Here is a 14017-nt window from a genome sequence, read left to right on the forward strand (position 1 = left end):
GGTTCTACATTCATATCAGTGCCGATAAATATTTAGATGTGTGAAATCCAGCCAAACCATCTACTGTAATGTGTAGTGTTACTTTTACTTATATTTAACCGTTTTTTGAGAAACAGAGCACAGAAGTACAAAGTAAGACTATTATTAGGATATTTATTACAGAGAAATGTGTACATTAGATGCAGGCTCATGAAATAACACAAGCAGAGACATTATGAATACTTCATTCAGCAATCAAACATGGAGTGAGGCAAGTCTGTCTCTATGGAATATGTTTAAGAATCACATGGTCCAGGCAGTTCAACCTAAAACCTCTACTGACCTCTGCAAGCGCCAAGACCAAACTACAGCTTTCCTGTGGAAGTAGTAGAGTAATGTGCTAAAACATATACGCAGATAAACCTTAGCACTGGAATACAAGCAGGTGATTGTTAAATTATGGATGTGCCACTTGTACATCCAATTAACAATCACACACACTTTATCAAACATGTTATCTTCATTGATAAAGTAAACTGGGAAATTTAATGTTTTACTGGGAATTTTCACAGTCCAGACATTAGTTAGTTTTAATATCTCCAACTTAAGAAAAGCTTTGAGATACATTTTTCATTACACTAAATACAAGCACTATTTAATTATCAAAATATATATAATTTGCATGATTCAATGTTCTGATTTTGGAATAAACAACAAGTAATATTTAACTATGTGTCATCATTTTCATTAATGAGACATTCCCAGGAGTTGAATATATTTTACGATTGCCTTTCCTTAAACATTCAAAGTGTAAGTTAAAACACAAAACACTGTCCATTTCAGTCCAATTTAAACTGTTTAAATAAAATGCCTTCAAGACATGACCTTTTCAGACAATGGACATGAATGCCAATTCATTCACTTAGTGCAATATGTGCCCTACTTTTTTGGACCTTTTATAAACAAGTCAATGGTCTTCAATATAATAATAATAATTCCCACATATAAGCAAGAAGAGCTTATAATTACAGCAAACAACCAACCATACACACTAAAAATAACACTGACTTCTCCAGTTAAGAGTAATTTCGTCATCTTTTGTCCATATTAAGATGACACATGTAATTTTAATTCTAAGAAGCCTTTCTCTATTTGGTCTTGGCTGATGATTAAGACAAAGTCTACACAAAGCCAAATCTATTGCACTTTTCCAATACCAGCTCTTTTCCTGGGAACAGAAACCACTTTAAATATTATAAATAATCAGTCACATTGCAAAGCTTTTTATACTTGCATAACTATTAGAATGATTTGTGGTTAAATACACTATTCTTCCAAATCATCATATCATAGGTTTTCATTTGAAGCATGGCGTATTTTTGGATTGTTTTGGAATAATCATTAACCATTAGTGTTTCTTAGCTACCTATGATCATCTTTGTGATAACATTAATGCCCACTAACAACAAACTTGAACAAGCACAGTTGTTATGTTGATGAATTGTTTCTCTAACTGTGCGTTCAGACCAGAGGAGGCGAGAGTGTCAAAATTTGCGTTGGCTGCCCTGCCAACAACGCTATGGAAGATTAGCGGACGCTCTGACGTAGTTGAAATAGTCTGCAACATTCGTTCGGAATGCTTGGTTTTGTGAAATATATTTAAAGGGGCCGCAAAACATCCAGACATGCTGACCGATATCTTTTAGCTGACCTATCACAAGTAGCGTATATCCTCATGAAATCTTTTAAATGTGAAATTAAGAAATCGTTCGATGACAGAAAGTAATTAAAATGATGGTTGTTTGTTACCAAAATAAACAAAATAAAATACATATATCCCTGTAAGCAAACAGGGACAGATCGTATATTACAGGAGAACCAGCCATGGCAAAAATTAGTTTCTCGTCCATTTTGTCTTCGGAACTATTGTTTGGTGGGAACCAAAGTTTACTCTGTTGTGTTCTCTAGATTCACTAGAGCGGAGCACTTCTATATTCCAATAGGTTGCCGCCGAACTGCGTCAAAGCTCATTACCATAATGTTGCCCGCACTTGAACTTTCCTCTGACGCCCAAAACGCCCAAGACACGCCGGCCACGGACGCGGCGCTTCTCGCTGCCGAGAGCCGCTGGCTGCCATTGAAAATTAATGACTTCCGGTCAATTTGACTCTCTGGTCTGAACGCACCATAACGATTATCCATTACACATTTTGGAGCAGACATATTCAAATACAAACACACCATCTTGACAACCCAAATGGAATAAAAGAGTCTGTATCATGGAATGGGCTGCTGATTGCACAGAGAATGATAAACAGCAAAAAAAAGAAAGAAAGAAATAGAAAGAAATAATTTATCTGCATTTTAGTAGTGTGTTGTGTACCAGTCGTTGTCAGTCATCTGCACCAGTTCGTTAACCACATCCAGCAGGTTGTGGTTGTGTTTCTGCAGAAGACACTGGTTTAATGCTCGGTCACCAAAGCCCATCTCTACCAGCACAGCCATCATGGCGTCATGAGAAGCTGCGTCTTCTGGGAGCTACACACCAAATAAAAGAATGTTTCACAGTTAAACTCTTAAGGGGATTTTATAAAGATAAGTGTGCTATCATACTAGTCCAAATGATTAATTTGTGTAAAGTATAGCTAAAACGGTGTAGATTGTATTGAACTACAGCCGCTCCATTTTGTCTTGTATAATGTGTTGTTTGTGGCAACACATTAACTAACCAATTAGAATACACACAAAGGACAACATTTTAAACAATATGTATAAGAATTGTGCAGAAGAGTGAATATGTATATATGCCTCCCTCATAGGTTTACATTTACATTTATGCATTTGGCAGACGCTTTTATCCAAAGCGACTTACAGAGCCCTTATTACAGGGACAATCCCCCTGGAGCAGCCTGGAGTTAAGTGCCTTGCTCAAGGACACAATGGTGGTGGCTGTGGGGTTTGAACCAACGACCTTCTGATTTCCAGTTTACCAGTTATGTGGTTTAGACCACTACACCACCACCACTCCCACAGGTTAGATATCACTACACCACCACCACTCCCAGGTTAGATATCATCGTTATACAAGATTCATCCCTTTTTACAAATACTTTTTTCCAGCTGAGCTATTGTTTAAACCAGATGAAAAGCTAAAGCAACATGTAATCTCACCTTCTCAGAACCAGTCTGTCCAGTAAAAAGAGCTTTATAGGCAGATGCTGCCACAGATAGGGCACCTTTCACTAATCCACCTGTGATGCTATTAGCCCTGAGAAGGACAGAATAGATAGAGAGTAATAGAAACACTGACATAGTGAGGGAGAGATTCTTGAGCCCAATGTACAATACTGTAGACTACATGAAACTCAGCTACAGTGGTTGTGTGCTGTGCAGTGTGACTTACCTGAGCTCTTCTGTTTCAGACTTTAAAGATACTGATGAGTTCTGACTGGGCTCAGAATCTATAAAAAATAAATAAAAACACAGGTCAAATCTCAAGCATGTCTTCATTGATGAAACAAATATTTCTGGCTCTAAATTCTGACTGGATGAGCCACAATGAAGCTTTTTAACATAGTCGATATATTCACACTAGTTCTATTCTACTGGATATTTATTTGCAGAGCCTGCGGTTAAGCTGAATAACTATATTACTTATAGAAGAATTGGGTAACACTTTACAATAAAGATCCATTTGTTAACATTAGTTAAAGGAACAGTTCACCCAAAAACTAAAATTCTCTCATCACCTACTCACCCTCATGTCATCCCAGATGTGTATGACTTTATTTATTTTGCTGAACACAAATTAAGTATTTTAGTAGAATATATCAGTTCTGCAAGTCCTCACAATACAAGTGAATGGTGACCAGAACTCAGAAGTTCCCAAAAGGATATACAGAAGCATAATATAATCCATACGACTCCAATGGTTAAGTCCATGTCTTCAGAAGCGATATAATAGGTGTGGGTGAGAAACAGATCAATATTAAGTTCATTTACACATTCAGCCACCTACTGGTTGGGGAGGATCAAAGGTGGGGATTATATTTGATCTGTTTATCACCTACACTTACATCGCATCTGAAGATACAGATTTAACCATTTGAGTCATATGGATTATTTTATGCTGTATTTATGTCCTGTTTGGAACTTCAAAGTTCTGGTCACCATTCATTCATTATAAATCTACAGAACTGAGATATTTTTCTAAAATCTAAAAATACATTATTTTTTTTTAGCAGAAGAAAAAAAGTCATACACATCTGGGATGGCATCAGGGTGAGTTAAGGATTAGATGATTTTCATTTTTGGGTGATCTATCCATTTAATAAAATTAGTTAAGATGAACTAACAATAAACAATACTTATTAAGCATTTATTAATCTTAGTTAATGTTATTTCAACATATAGAAATATATTTTTTAAATTAAAAGTTTTATATTTTAACATTAGTTAATGCACTATGAACTAACATGAACTAACAATGAACAGTTGTATTTTTATAAACTAACATTAACAAAGATTAATAAATGCTGTAAAAAATATTGTTACTTGTCCTTTCATCATACCTAATGCATTAAATAATTGTAAGGAATGGAACCTTATTGTAAAGTGTTACTAAGAATTGTTTATTGTGATCATTATTATTAATGATGCATTTAATTAAATGATTATGTGTGTAATTTTGTCATTGTTAAAATGCATTCTCCTACCCCAGCTTAATATTCAGAGAAAAATACAAATATGCCATTCATATATTGATTTCTATGAAAACCATCAAAACATTGCTCTTTTTTTCTAATTGGAACATTAGATCAACCGATGGCTTTAGTTTGGGGTGGGGCTATTTATCCAAACAATGGAAGATGGGGGAATTGTTTAAAAAACACTCATCATTTTGGCAATTCTGTTTGATGATGCTAGTGGTGCAGAAATTACACACTTCACCTTTAATGAAAATAACCACTGTATATTGCTTCAATATACCATGGTGTTTCCACTCACCTCTCTTTTTGTCTCCTGGCTCACTTGGATCACTCCCCTCCTGCTTTTCTGCTCCATTCTCCATCTGCTCTTGTGTCTCTGTGCTAGATGAATACATTTCACATCAATATAAATAAAGATCGGAGTCACGTGACGCCATGCAAGGATCGGAGGTGTGAACGGAGAGCCCTGCGAACTTTGCAAGATTGAACACTTTTAATGAAATCAACCGGTGAGATTCGATACACTCTGTTTCATAACTGTTCTAGGAGGACAATATATAAAATAATTCAAAATCCTCGGTCTCTGGAGACATTAAAAACACTTACGTGCTCAAGCTGACACTGCGAGCCTGGGAGTTGATTTAGTCGGAGAGGTGCGGAAAAAGTTCACTGATGTGGTTACAAGAGTGGGGGATGTCGAGTAACGGATCAATTACCTGGAGTCATCAGAAAGGGAATTATCTAATAATCCGCTAGCGACCAAGTTGGATTTGGAGCGTGTCTGGGAGTCTGGGACTCCTCCATGTTGGAGGACATGGAAAACCATAGCCGGCAGAATAACGTCTGAATCATCGGAATTCCTGAGGGCGAAGGGGAACAGGATATGATGACATTTCTGGACGGGCTCTTTCTGAATCTGCTTGACATAGCAGGCCATACGCTGGAAATCAAGCGAGCTCACAGGCTTTCTGCTCGACGATCCGTGGATGGAGACAGGCCCCAATCAATTCTGGCCAAATTTCTGAGATCATACAATAAAGATATTGTGTAATAACCTTCCTTGCTCAAGTCTGGTGTTTCACAACCGTCAAGTTACGCAAAGTGAGGAGTAAAGGAAGGCTTCTTGTTAGAACCACAGCATTTTGTTGTACCCAGACTTTGCGAATTCGACAAGAGAGAAACGTGATCGATTCAAGGAATGCAAGAAACTTTTACATCAACAGAAGGTCGCTTTTGCACTGATATTCCCGGCCAAATTGAGAATAGATGCTAAGGATGGTCATAAAACATTTACATGCCCACAGCAAGCGACACCCTTCATAAAGTCAATGGAGTGAGTGGGTCATCATGTTGGCCTTATATTGCAGCCAAGTGGACAGGCTCACTGAACATTGTCTCTAGAATCTGTGTGCTCTTTGTGCTTGGTCTGCCTATCAGCTGGAGTTAACTTGGTAGAGCAACACACCTTCAGGACAGTTTTATGGATGAGTCTACATGCTCTTTGTATTTATTCCACCTATTGGCTGGAGTTTGTTTTGTGGACTATTTCTTGCAAAGTCATTGCAGTAAGTAATTTGCTTGTATTCATGTTGCAGCCGAGTGGACCAACTCACTGAACATTCGCTTGACTGTTTGAGAAATATGCGTGCTTCCTTTTTTTTTGTCAAATCTTCAGGACAATTTTATGGATGAATTAACATGCTCTTTGTATTTATTCCACCTCTTGTCTGGAGTTTGCTTTATAGATTTCTTTTGCTATGTAAAACCAGACTTGAGCAATCCGACGGCAAAGTTGTTGTGGGGGTTCTCGTAGGTGTGCATGGACTGTTTGAGTTTGGAGTGATGGACGACATCGGTGCTGTCATGCGTGGGGTTAATGCGCATGATTTTCTTTTTTTCTGTTTGTTTTGTTCTGAAGGATGTTCAGGGTTTGTGTGTTGCACTAATGTTGGAATGTGGTCTTTATAATCCTGTTTTTGACACACAATCTATTTTGTCTTATATGTCAAAATGTCAGATGTTAATATGAGTGGATTGTCTCTATCCACGTGGAATGTGAATTGTTTAGGGCACCCCATAAAAATAAGGAAGGTTATTTCTATTCTTAAAATGTAAGAAATATGATAGAGTGTTTCTTAAGAAACCCCTTTCTCCGCAGGAAGTTGAATTATTTTTGATGGACTCAGTCCTTGATCATAGTGAAGCAAATATGTGCAAGCCCACTAGAGCAACATTGACGCTTCACAGGATGTGTAAAAATCTTAGTCTTACAGATATTTGGAGACTTTTGAACCCATCTGGTAGGGACTATACTAAGATTTACTCCAGAATATAATTTATTTAAATTTTTTTCTCCCCTTTTCTCCCCACTTTGGAATGGCCAATTCCCAATGTGCTCTAAGTCCTCGTGGTGGCAGAGGACGAATCTCAGTTGCTTCCGTGTCTGAGACCATCAATCCGTGCATCTTATCACGTGGCTTGTTGAGCGTGTTACCATGGAGACGTAGCGTGTGTGGAGGCCCACGCTATTCTCTGCACCATCCATGCACAACTTACCACGTGCCCCACCAAGAGCGAGAACCACACATTATAGCAACCACAAGGAGGTTACCCCATGTGACACTACCCTCTCTAGCAATGGGGCCTCCCTTTTCTTGATATCTAAGTCCCTCATTTCATCTGTTGTTGATTGCTCAATTGGAAACATTTTAGTCTCAGAGCCAACTTGGTTGGTGTTGTCACATATGGAGAAAAATAAATCATATAGTTGGTGCTTTAATGTATCCCTTTTGTAAAATCCTGAATTCCAACGAATGCTAAAGGCTGAAATCAATTTTTATATGGAGACCAACTGGTCCTCAGTATCCTCTGTGGGTGTGGCTTGGGAGGCACTTAAGGCAGTTCTTAGGGGCTGGATCATACAGTATGCCTCATTCACCAAAAAAATCCAAAGCACAAGAACTCGTGGAATAGGAAGAGAAGATTAAAAGTGCCGAGGCAGAGCTGAAGCCCTGAATGTCATCTAATGGCCTCAGGGAATTGACCCGATTGAAATATAGATATAATACTCTTTTGTTGTGGAAGGTGGAGTTTTGGCTATTCAGGGCAAGGCAGTCAGGGGACAAGGCAGGGAAATTTCTGGCTAGATAGATAAAACAGAGAGAGTCTTTTTCTACCATTCCATCAGTGAAATCTGCTGGTGGTGAAATATCTACCAGCCATTGATGTTAATAATGCTTATAAAGCATTTTATCTTGGTCTACTGATGAATATATAAAAAACTTTATGTAACCATTAGAACTTCCTAAACTGACGACTGAGCAAAAATTCTCTTGATTCTAAGATAAACTTGGAGGTGCTTGGTGAGGTAATTAAGGCCATGCCTTCAGGCAAGGCTACGGGCCAGACGGCTTTTCCGCTGAATTTTTTAGATCTTATGCGACAGAACTGGCTCCACTTTTGCTAGAAGTTGATACGGAATCATTAAAGAATACAATGCTTCCGCCAACCATGACACAAGACTGGATCAGTCTGATTCTTAAAAAAGGACAAAGATCCAAGTGAGTGTAAGAGTTACCGTCCAATTTCCCTGATCAAGCTAGACGTTAAAATAATGTCAAAAATTGTGGCTAACCGATTAAGTTATCTCTTATACATATAGATCATGTAGGGTTTATTCAGGGCTGTAGCTCTTCTGATAACATTAGGCATTTCATCAATATCATGTGGTCAGTGGCGAATCCTCACCTGCCATCTCACTTGATGCCGAAAAAGCATGATATGGTAGAATGGGATAATCTTTTTAAGATTTTGGAAATATATGGGTTCGAGAATACTTTTATTGGATGGATTAAGTTATTTTATAGACACCTGGTAGCGGCGGTATAAACAAATGGATTAATTTCAGATTATTTTACTCTGGATAGGCGCACCCGGCAAAGGAGTAGTGCAGAATCTCATATAATTGGTATTAATTTTACATCATAACATTTATTAAAAAAAAAAAAACTTTTTATCTATTTCAGCTTTAAATTAGATTTTGAATCCCAGATTTTTAATGTGATATCATACTTTTGGACCCCAAAATATAACTAATATGTGATGACTCCATTCATTATTTACTCACCAGGATTTAGCTGAGGGCCGGGGTGCCACTACAATCACAGGAGTTAGTGGCACAGTGTCCAGAGTCTGTGAGGCACAGAGCATATCATTAGCATCTGCAGTAGCAGCACTGGGGCTCTGGAGCTCTGCAGTCTCCACTGATTCCAGTTTCTCCACCTCCACCGATCCCTCTGCAGGCTCTTCTCCAGGCTGGGACAGAGCTGAGCTGTACATGGACTCCCCAAGAGGTCGGCTAGTGTCAAAGCAATCAGGAAGGATGATGATGTAGTCTTCTGAGGATGCAGATGAAGTTCTGCTGCGGGTTTCCTTAGCTGCTACTGCACTCTTCACTTCCTCTTTCTTATCCACTTCCTCCTCTCCTTCCTCTACCTGTTCCCCACCCACAGGTTCCACTAGGATTTGCTCAATATCAGACTCATGACCCTCATCTGAATATAAGAAAAATTACTTTAGTAACTATTCAATTTATTGTGATTATTTGGCAAGAATTTCAAGACAATTACAACATTTGAAATTCACAAGATGACAAAAACTACATTGGTTGATTATACAATAGTCAGAAAGCAAATACTAGTCTCAATAAGGAATTGATATTTCTGAAATTAAGTACTCAAAAACAAAAAATGGGTAATCAATTAGTCGAATATCAAAATAAGTATAAATTTAAATAAGTATGTCGCAAGTGAAATTTATATTTTGTTTTATTCACAAATGTTAAATCAGCAAAACAACCTATGCATCTTTAAAAAAAACACTTTGCAATAAGGTTTCATTTGTTAACATTAATTAACAACATTAGTTAATATTAACTAATAATGAACAAAAATTATGAACATTTATATAGCTTATTAATCTTAGTTCATTTTAATTTCAACATATACTAATACATTTTTAAATCAAAAGATTTATTTGTTAACATTAGTTAATGCATTATAAACTAACATGAACTAACAATGACCAATAGTATTTTTATTAACTAACGCTAACAAAGATGAATAAATGCTGCAAAAAATATAGTTAATTGTTTGTTCAATTAAGGATGCATGATGCATGCAGTAAGATTCTTATTGCATACCAGTAAGAATCAAAATATTTATACTCTTGGATGCATCTGAAAGACACGTCATCCCATTTCGACAGCACCACCCAATGCATTCATTTGAATTCAGTCATAGAGAGATTTAGGTGGGTTTCATTGGGAAACTAGTTCCTACAGCAGGCAAAGGCACAGACTATCTGGTGTAGAATGAGTCCTTGACTAGCCAATTTACCTATTCTCGATGTTACCTGTGCTATTCAGCTCTGTTGGAACCATCAGCAGGGAAGCAGGAGCGGATATCTCAGCCGTCTCTGTCTGGGGTGGAGCGGGGGCAGAGACTCGTGCGGTCTCTACTCTGAGTGGGGCTGGAGCAGATATTAACCCTGTTTCTGGAACTTTCTCTGTTTTCCTCTCACAAAGAGACACCGAACCTTGGGGGGCTGGGCGTACAACTGAAAGATGGCAGAAATTATATAAATGCAATCTTTGTGCACCAGCCATGCAAAGTACTGCTACCAGTTTTTTAACAGCAACAAAACAAACCTTTAGCTGGGCATCTCCCACAAAGTGTAACATGTTCTGCAGCTTCACAAAGTGTAAGTGAGCGGATCATAGATGGACTCACAAACTGAGGCCCAATGATGCTCTCCTCTCCTTTTTCTTGAGCTGGAATTCCCTCTAATTCTGTCCTCTGGGTCACATCTGTTACAGTGACATTAGAAAATGTACAGAAATCTAAAAGGTTGGTAGCTACATAATCAATTACAGCTATACACCAATACAATTTTAAACATTTTGGTGAAAAAAAGTTTACCCAGGATGCTGCTGACCCTTTGGACTTTCGTTTCTTTTTGGATCAGCCCCAATGTTGGTTTCTCCTGAAATGGTCCATCATGAGGCAAAGGTGATATGCATGGAGTAACGTCTTTAGACATATACAAAAAAAAAAACAGAGGAAAAAGAAGAATCAAAAAATTAAGTCAGATTATACGACAACCACCAATTTGACGTCAAATTAAAGACAGAACGTTAAGTCTATATTCTTTTTATTTAAAGACCCCATGAAATCACTTGAAGACCAAGTGACCAACTTATTTCCAACTGAAACAGAACATTTTGAGGAGACATATCGAAAAGGTTGTCCTTTTTTTTTGAATAGCCAATAAGCTTTAGTTACGTCACAGAAATGAACCATGACAGTTACAGGTGGTTTTGGGGGAAGAACATTCTCGTTCTAAAGAGCATTTGATTGGACAAAAATCTGGGTAGTGCCACATGAGTCATCAATATTTTTTGTTTTTAGTCCTGGAAGAGAAAGACTGTACATTTTAAATCTGTATATCTGCTAAAGGTTAATTTCATCAGCTTTTAGGAGAACAGAAGCATATGATGGCTTAATACTTCAAATCTACAATTTAACCTCTCCCGCTCAACATTAATGTGCATAGCCCAAATGAGCAGTCCACAATCATTATTAGGAACACATTAAATAGACTCATTTCAGAAAGGTTACCTGCAGGAGTGTTGTTTGGCACACTCTCCAGCTCCTGCACAATATTGATGTCAAGCAGTTCAAAAGACAGCAAATCCTAAGTAAAAACAAAAGACAGCATATTGAATTGACATAAAACTCTTTACATAACACAACGAGAAAATTATAAACATGAAAAAAATGAGAATGAGAAACTGTATGACTTGATTGTCGAGTGGCCATACCTGAGCTGTGAGTAAATCCACAGATGGAATGTAGAATTCCTGATCACAATCTTGGTTCACGGACAAGAGCAGTTGGTCCCTTGAGGCAGCCAGGCATTTCTCCTGCCTCTCAAGTATGCGAGAAGACTTTTCCTGAAAAGCAAAGGATATGAATTGTATTCCACAGGTAACATGGTGTTCTACCTACAAGTTAATCCGTTTAACCATACATGTCCACTGGTGTGAATGCCCACTAATTTTGTTCTACACCAGTGGATATGGTATATAACTTTGAAAAACAGGTGTATTTCTTCAAAAACAAAATGTGTTTCTGTTAATAAATAGTATTCTGATGTGAGTCCTTGGTGTGTTTCCTTTGTGCTGGTACGTATGAATGGTGTCTTGTTCTAATAAGCTGAATGTATATCTTTGCAGCTGGTGTTTTCTTTCAAATAATAATGTGTATGAGCAAACAAGGCTGCCTCATTGTGGGAATGCGCTGAAAATGTAGGACAAAGATAAAAAGTATTTGATGGGGACATGGCTGTTTACGCAAATGTTTTTAGGAGTTGATGTACTCTGTCCATGAACTGTAACACAAGGTCAAGATATGAGAGGCTACCAAAGATACATGTTTCTTTTTCTTTTTAATAGATAGGCGAGGGATCTCCCACCAATATTTAATTAACAAAGGATGTAAAACATATTGGTGGGAAAGAGACAAGGCAGTGACCTCGTGGGTCAGAGACAGTGGGTAACAAGATAACAAAAAGGTATATAACTGAGAACTTAGTTTCTAGGTCTCATGTTTGTTGGTGTTCAATAAACTACAACTTTGTCATCTGGAACTCAAGACTCTGAGAGTTTTCTTACAACTTAGAGAGATTCATCGTGATTTTCCACGACATGGACACATAGGGTGACAGACTCAAACGTACATAACAATAGCTGTGCAGATAAAGAGTATTTCTGTGGTGTTTTGCAAAGCTGTCATACCTGTGGGGTGACACAAGGGGACACCAGCAGTCCGTCAGCACAGATGGCAGTAGGAGCATGAGGATCCACCACAATGCTACACCACACACGCGGCCCAAACTGCTCTCCTCTGTGTGCCAGGCGCCAGTGAGAGGTATAGGTGCCCTCTAGCGTCGGAGTGCAGAGTGCAACACTGACCACACCCACCTGACCTGGCTGCAGTGTGGGAACTGCAACCTCTCGCCACCTTTCAGCCGAGCCCACTGCCAGGTTCCCCCACATGAACTTCAACTGAGGAGGGATTAAAATAGGACAATCAGGTTTGTATGTTTAACTGTCTATTCTCTTAAGAGTATGTGTGATTACCTTGGTCTCCGAGTCCCAGCACGCTCTTCCGCTGTTTTTCATTTTCCAGTATTTGATGAATTTGGTCCCAGGACACAGGCGTGATCCATCAGGCAGGTTTTCATCCAGTAGAAGAGCAGTCATAGCTGGCACAGCCAGTGGGCATGGGCGTTTAGGACGACTGCAATAACAAACAAAAATCAGTTATAAGATGCATTGCCTTTAAAACACATAAAAACAAAAACGATAATGACAAAATGCAGAGGTTTCAATATCCTTTCAAATGTTTTTATTCATCGAAAGACAAGTAACCTCAGGTGGTAGAGGGTTGTAAGCTCTTACTCTGGGCTGTTTGCCTGTGTGGCCCGTGGCTGCAGCAGAACAGGTGAAGAGTTCCCTTCTCCAGGAGCACTCCACTGCAGTCCTCTTCTCTCCATCCTCAGCTGCTTCCTGATCTCCTTCACCTCCGCTTTAAGCTGTCGCTTCTCTGCTTTAAGACGCTGCTTTTCTGCCTTACGAAAGCTCCGGTCACCCCTTCTGTAGAACCTTCAGAGGAAGATTTGATTATATCAGCCTATTCTGATCTTTGATGCCAATGCATCTAAAACAGAGGAGAAAAGCCCACCTGCTGTGGTCTGGTGCTGGAGAGCCGTGTTCAGGAATGGACAGCGGAGTTCGGGCTCTCACAAGGTTGTGGCTTGGATCATGTGAGAAGCTGCAAGGCTCACACAGAGTGCAGGAGGTACACACACTGCATAAAAAGAAACAAAATGAAAGTATTTCACACCTATTTACTGTGCAAATAATAATTAGTAACTGCTAGCTACCGATCACCTGCTTTTTTCCACATAGCTAACGTTAGACTGCTTGTTGTCTTAGCTAGCTACCTAATAACATTAATTTACAGATAAGCTTACAAAGCACAAATTCAATTTACTGAAAACATTTATTGGTTACATACGTAACCTCGGTTCCTGCGATGAAGGGAACGAGACATTACGTTAATTAACGCATATGGGGAGTGCCTTCTTACACAAACTATTTGAAACCTCTACAATAACGGCAATATTCTAATACTATTGGCCAGGGGCGGTGTGTTCATTAGGGCGATATGGGCGACACACTGCCAAACGGGAAAAGGAAGGGATTT

General features: G+C 38.7%; 1 protein-coding gene across 1 annotated transcript in view; it reads right to left on the minus strand.

The window, feature by feature from the left end:
• Positions 1 to 142: 142 nt before the first annotated feature.
• LOC127652875 (next to BRCA1 gene 1 protein-like) overlaps positions 143 to 14017 on the minus strand; it is a 33240-nt gene continuing 19365 nt past the window's right edge. Inside the window, exons 8-21 of the mRNA XM_052139294.1 lie at positions 13493 to 13618; positions 13210 to 13413; positions 12889 to 13048; positions 12544 to 12813; positions 11569 to 11700; positions 11366 to 11441; positions 10667 to 10777; positions 10396 to 10554; positions 10101 to 10304; positions 8815 to 9241; positions 4987 to 5069; positions 3383 to 3440; positions 3151 to 3247; positions 143 to 2517 (exon numbers count right to left, since the gene is read on the minus strand). Of these exons, the coding sequence (XP_051995254.1) occupies positions 2344 to 2517; positions 3151 to 3247; positions 3383 to 3440; positions 4987 to 5069; positions 8815 to 9241; positions 10101 to 10304; positions 10396 to 10554; positions 10667 to 10777; positions 11366 to 11441; positions 11569 to 11700; positions 12544 to 12813; positions 12889 to 13048; positions 13210 to 13413; positions 13493 to 13618 (2281 nt within the window). The 3' untranslated portion in view covers positions 143 to 2343. The remainder of the gene's footprint in view (positions 2518 to 3150; positions 3248 to 3382; positions 3441 to 4986; positions 5070 to 8814; positions 9242 to 10100; positions 10305 to 10395; positions 10555 to 10666; positions 10778 to 11365; positions 11442 to 11568; positions 11701 to 12543; positions 12814 to 12888; positions 13049 to 13209; positions 13414 to 13492; positions 13619 to 14017) is intronic.

The sequence above is a fragment of the Xyrauchen texanus genome, chromosome 12, assembly GCF_025860055.1.
Source record: "Xyrauchen texanus isolate HMW12.3.18 chromosome 12, RBS_HiC_50CHRs, whole genome shotgun sequence".
Taxonomy (NCBI): domain Eukaryota; kingdom Metazoa; phylum Chordata; class Actinopteri; order Cypriniformes; family Catostomidae; genus Xyrauchen; species Xyrauchen texanus.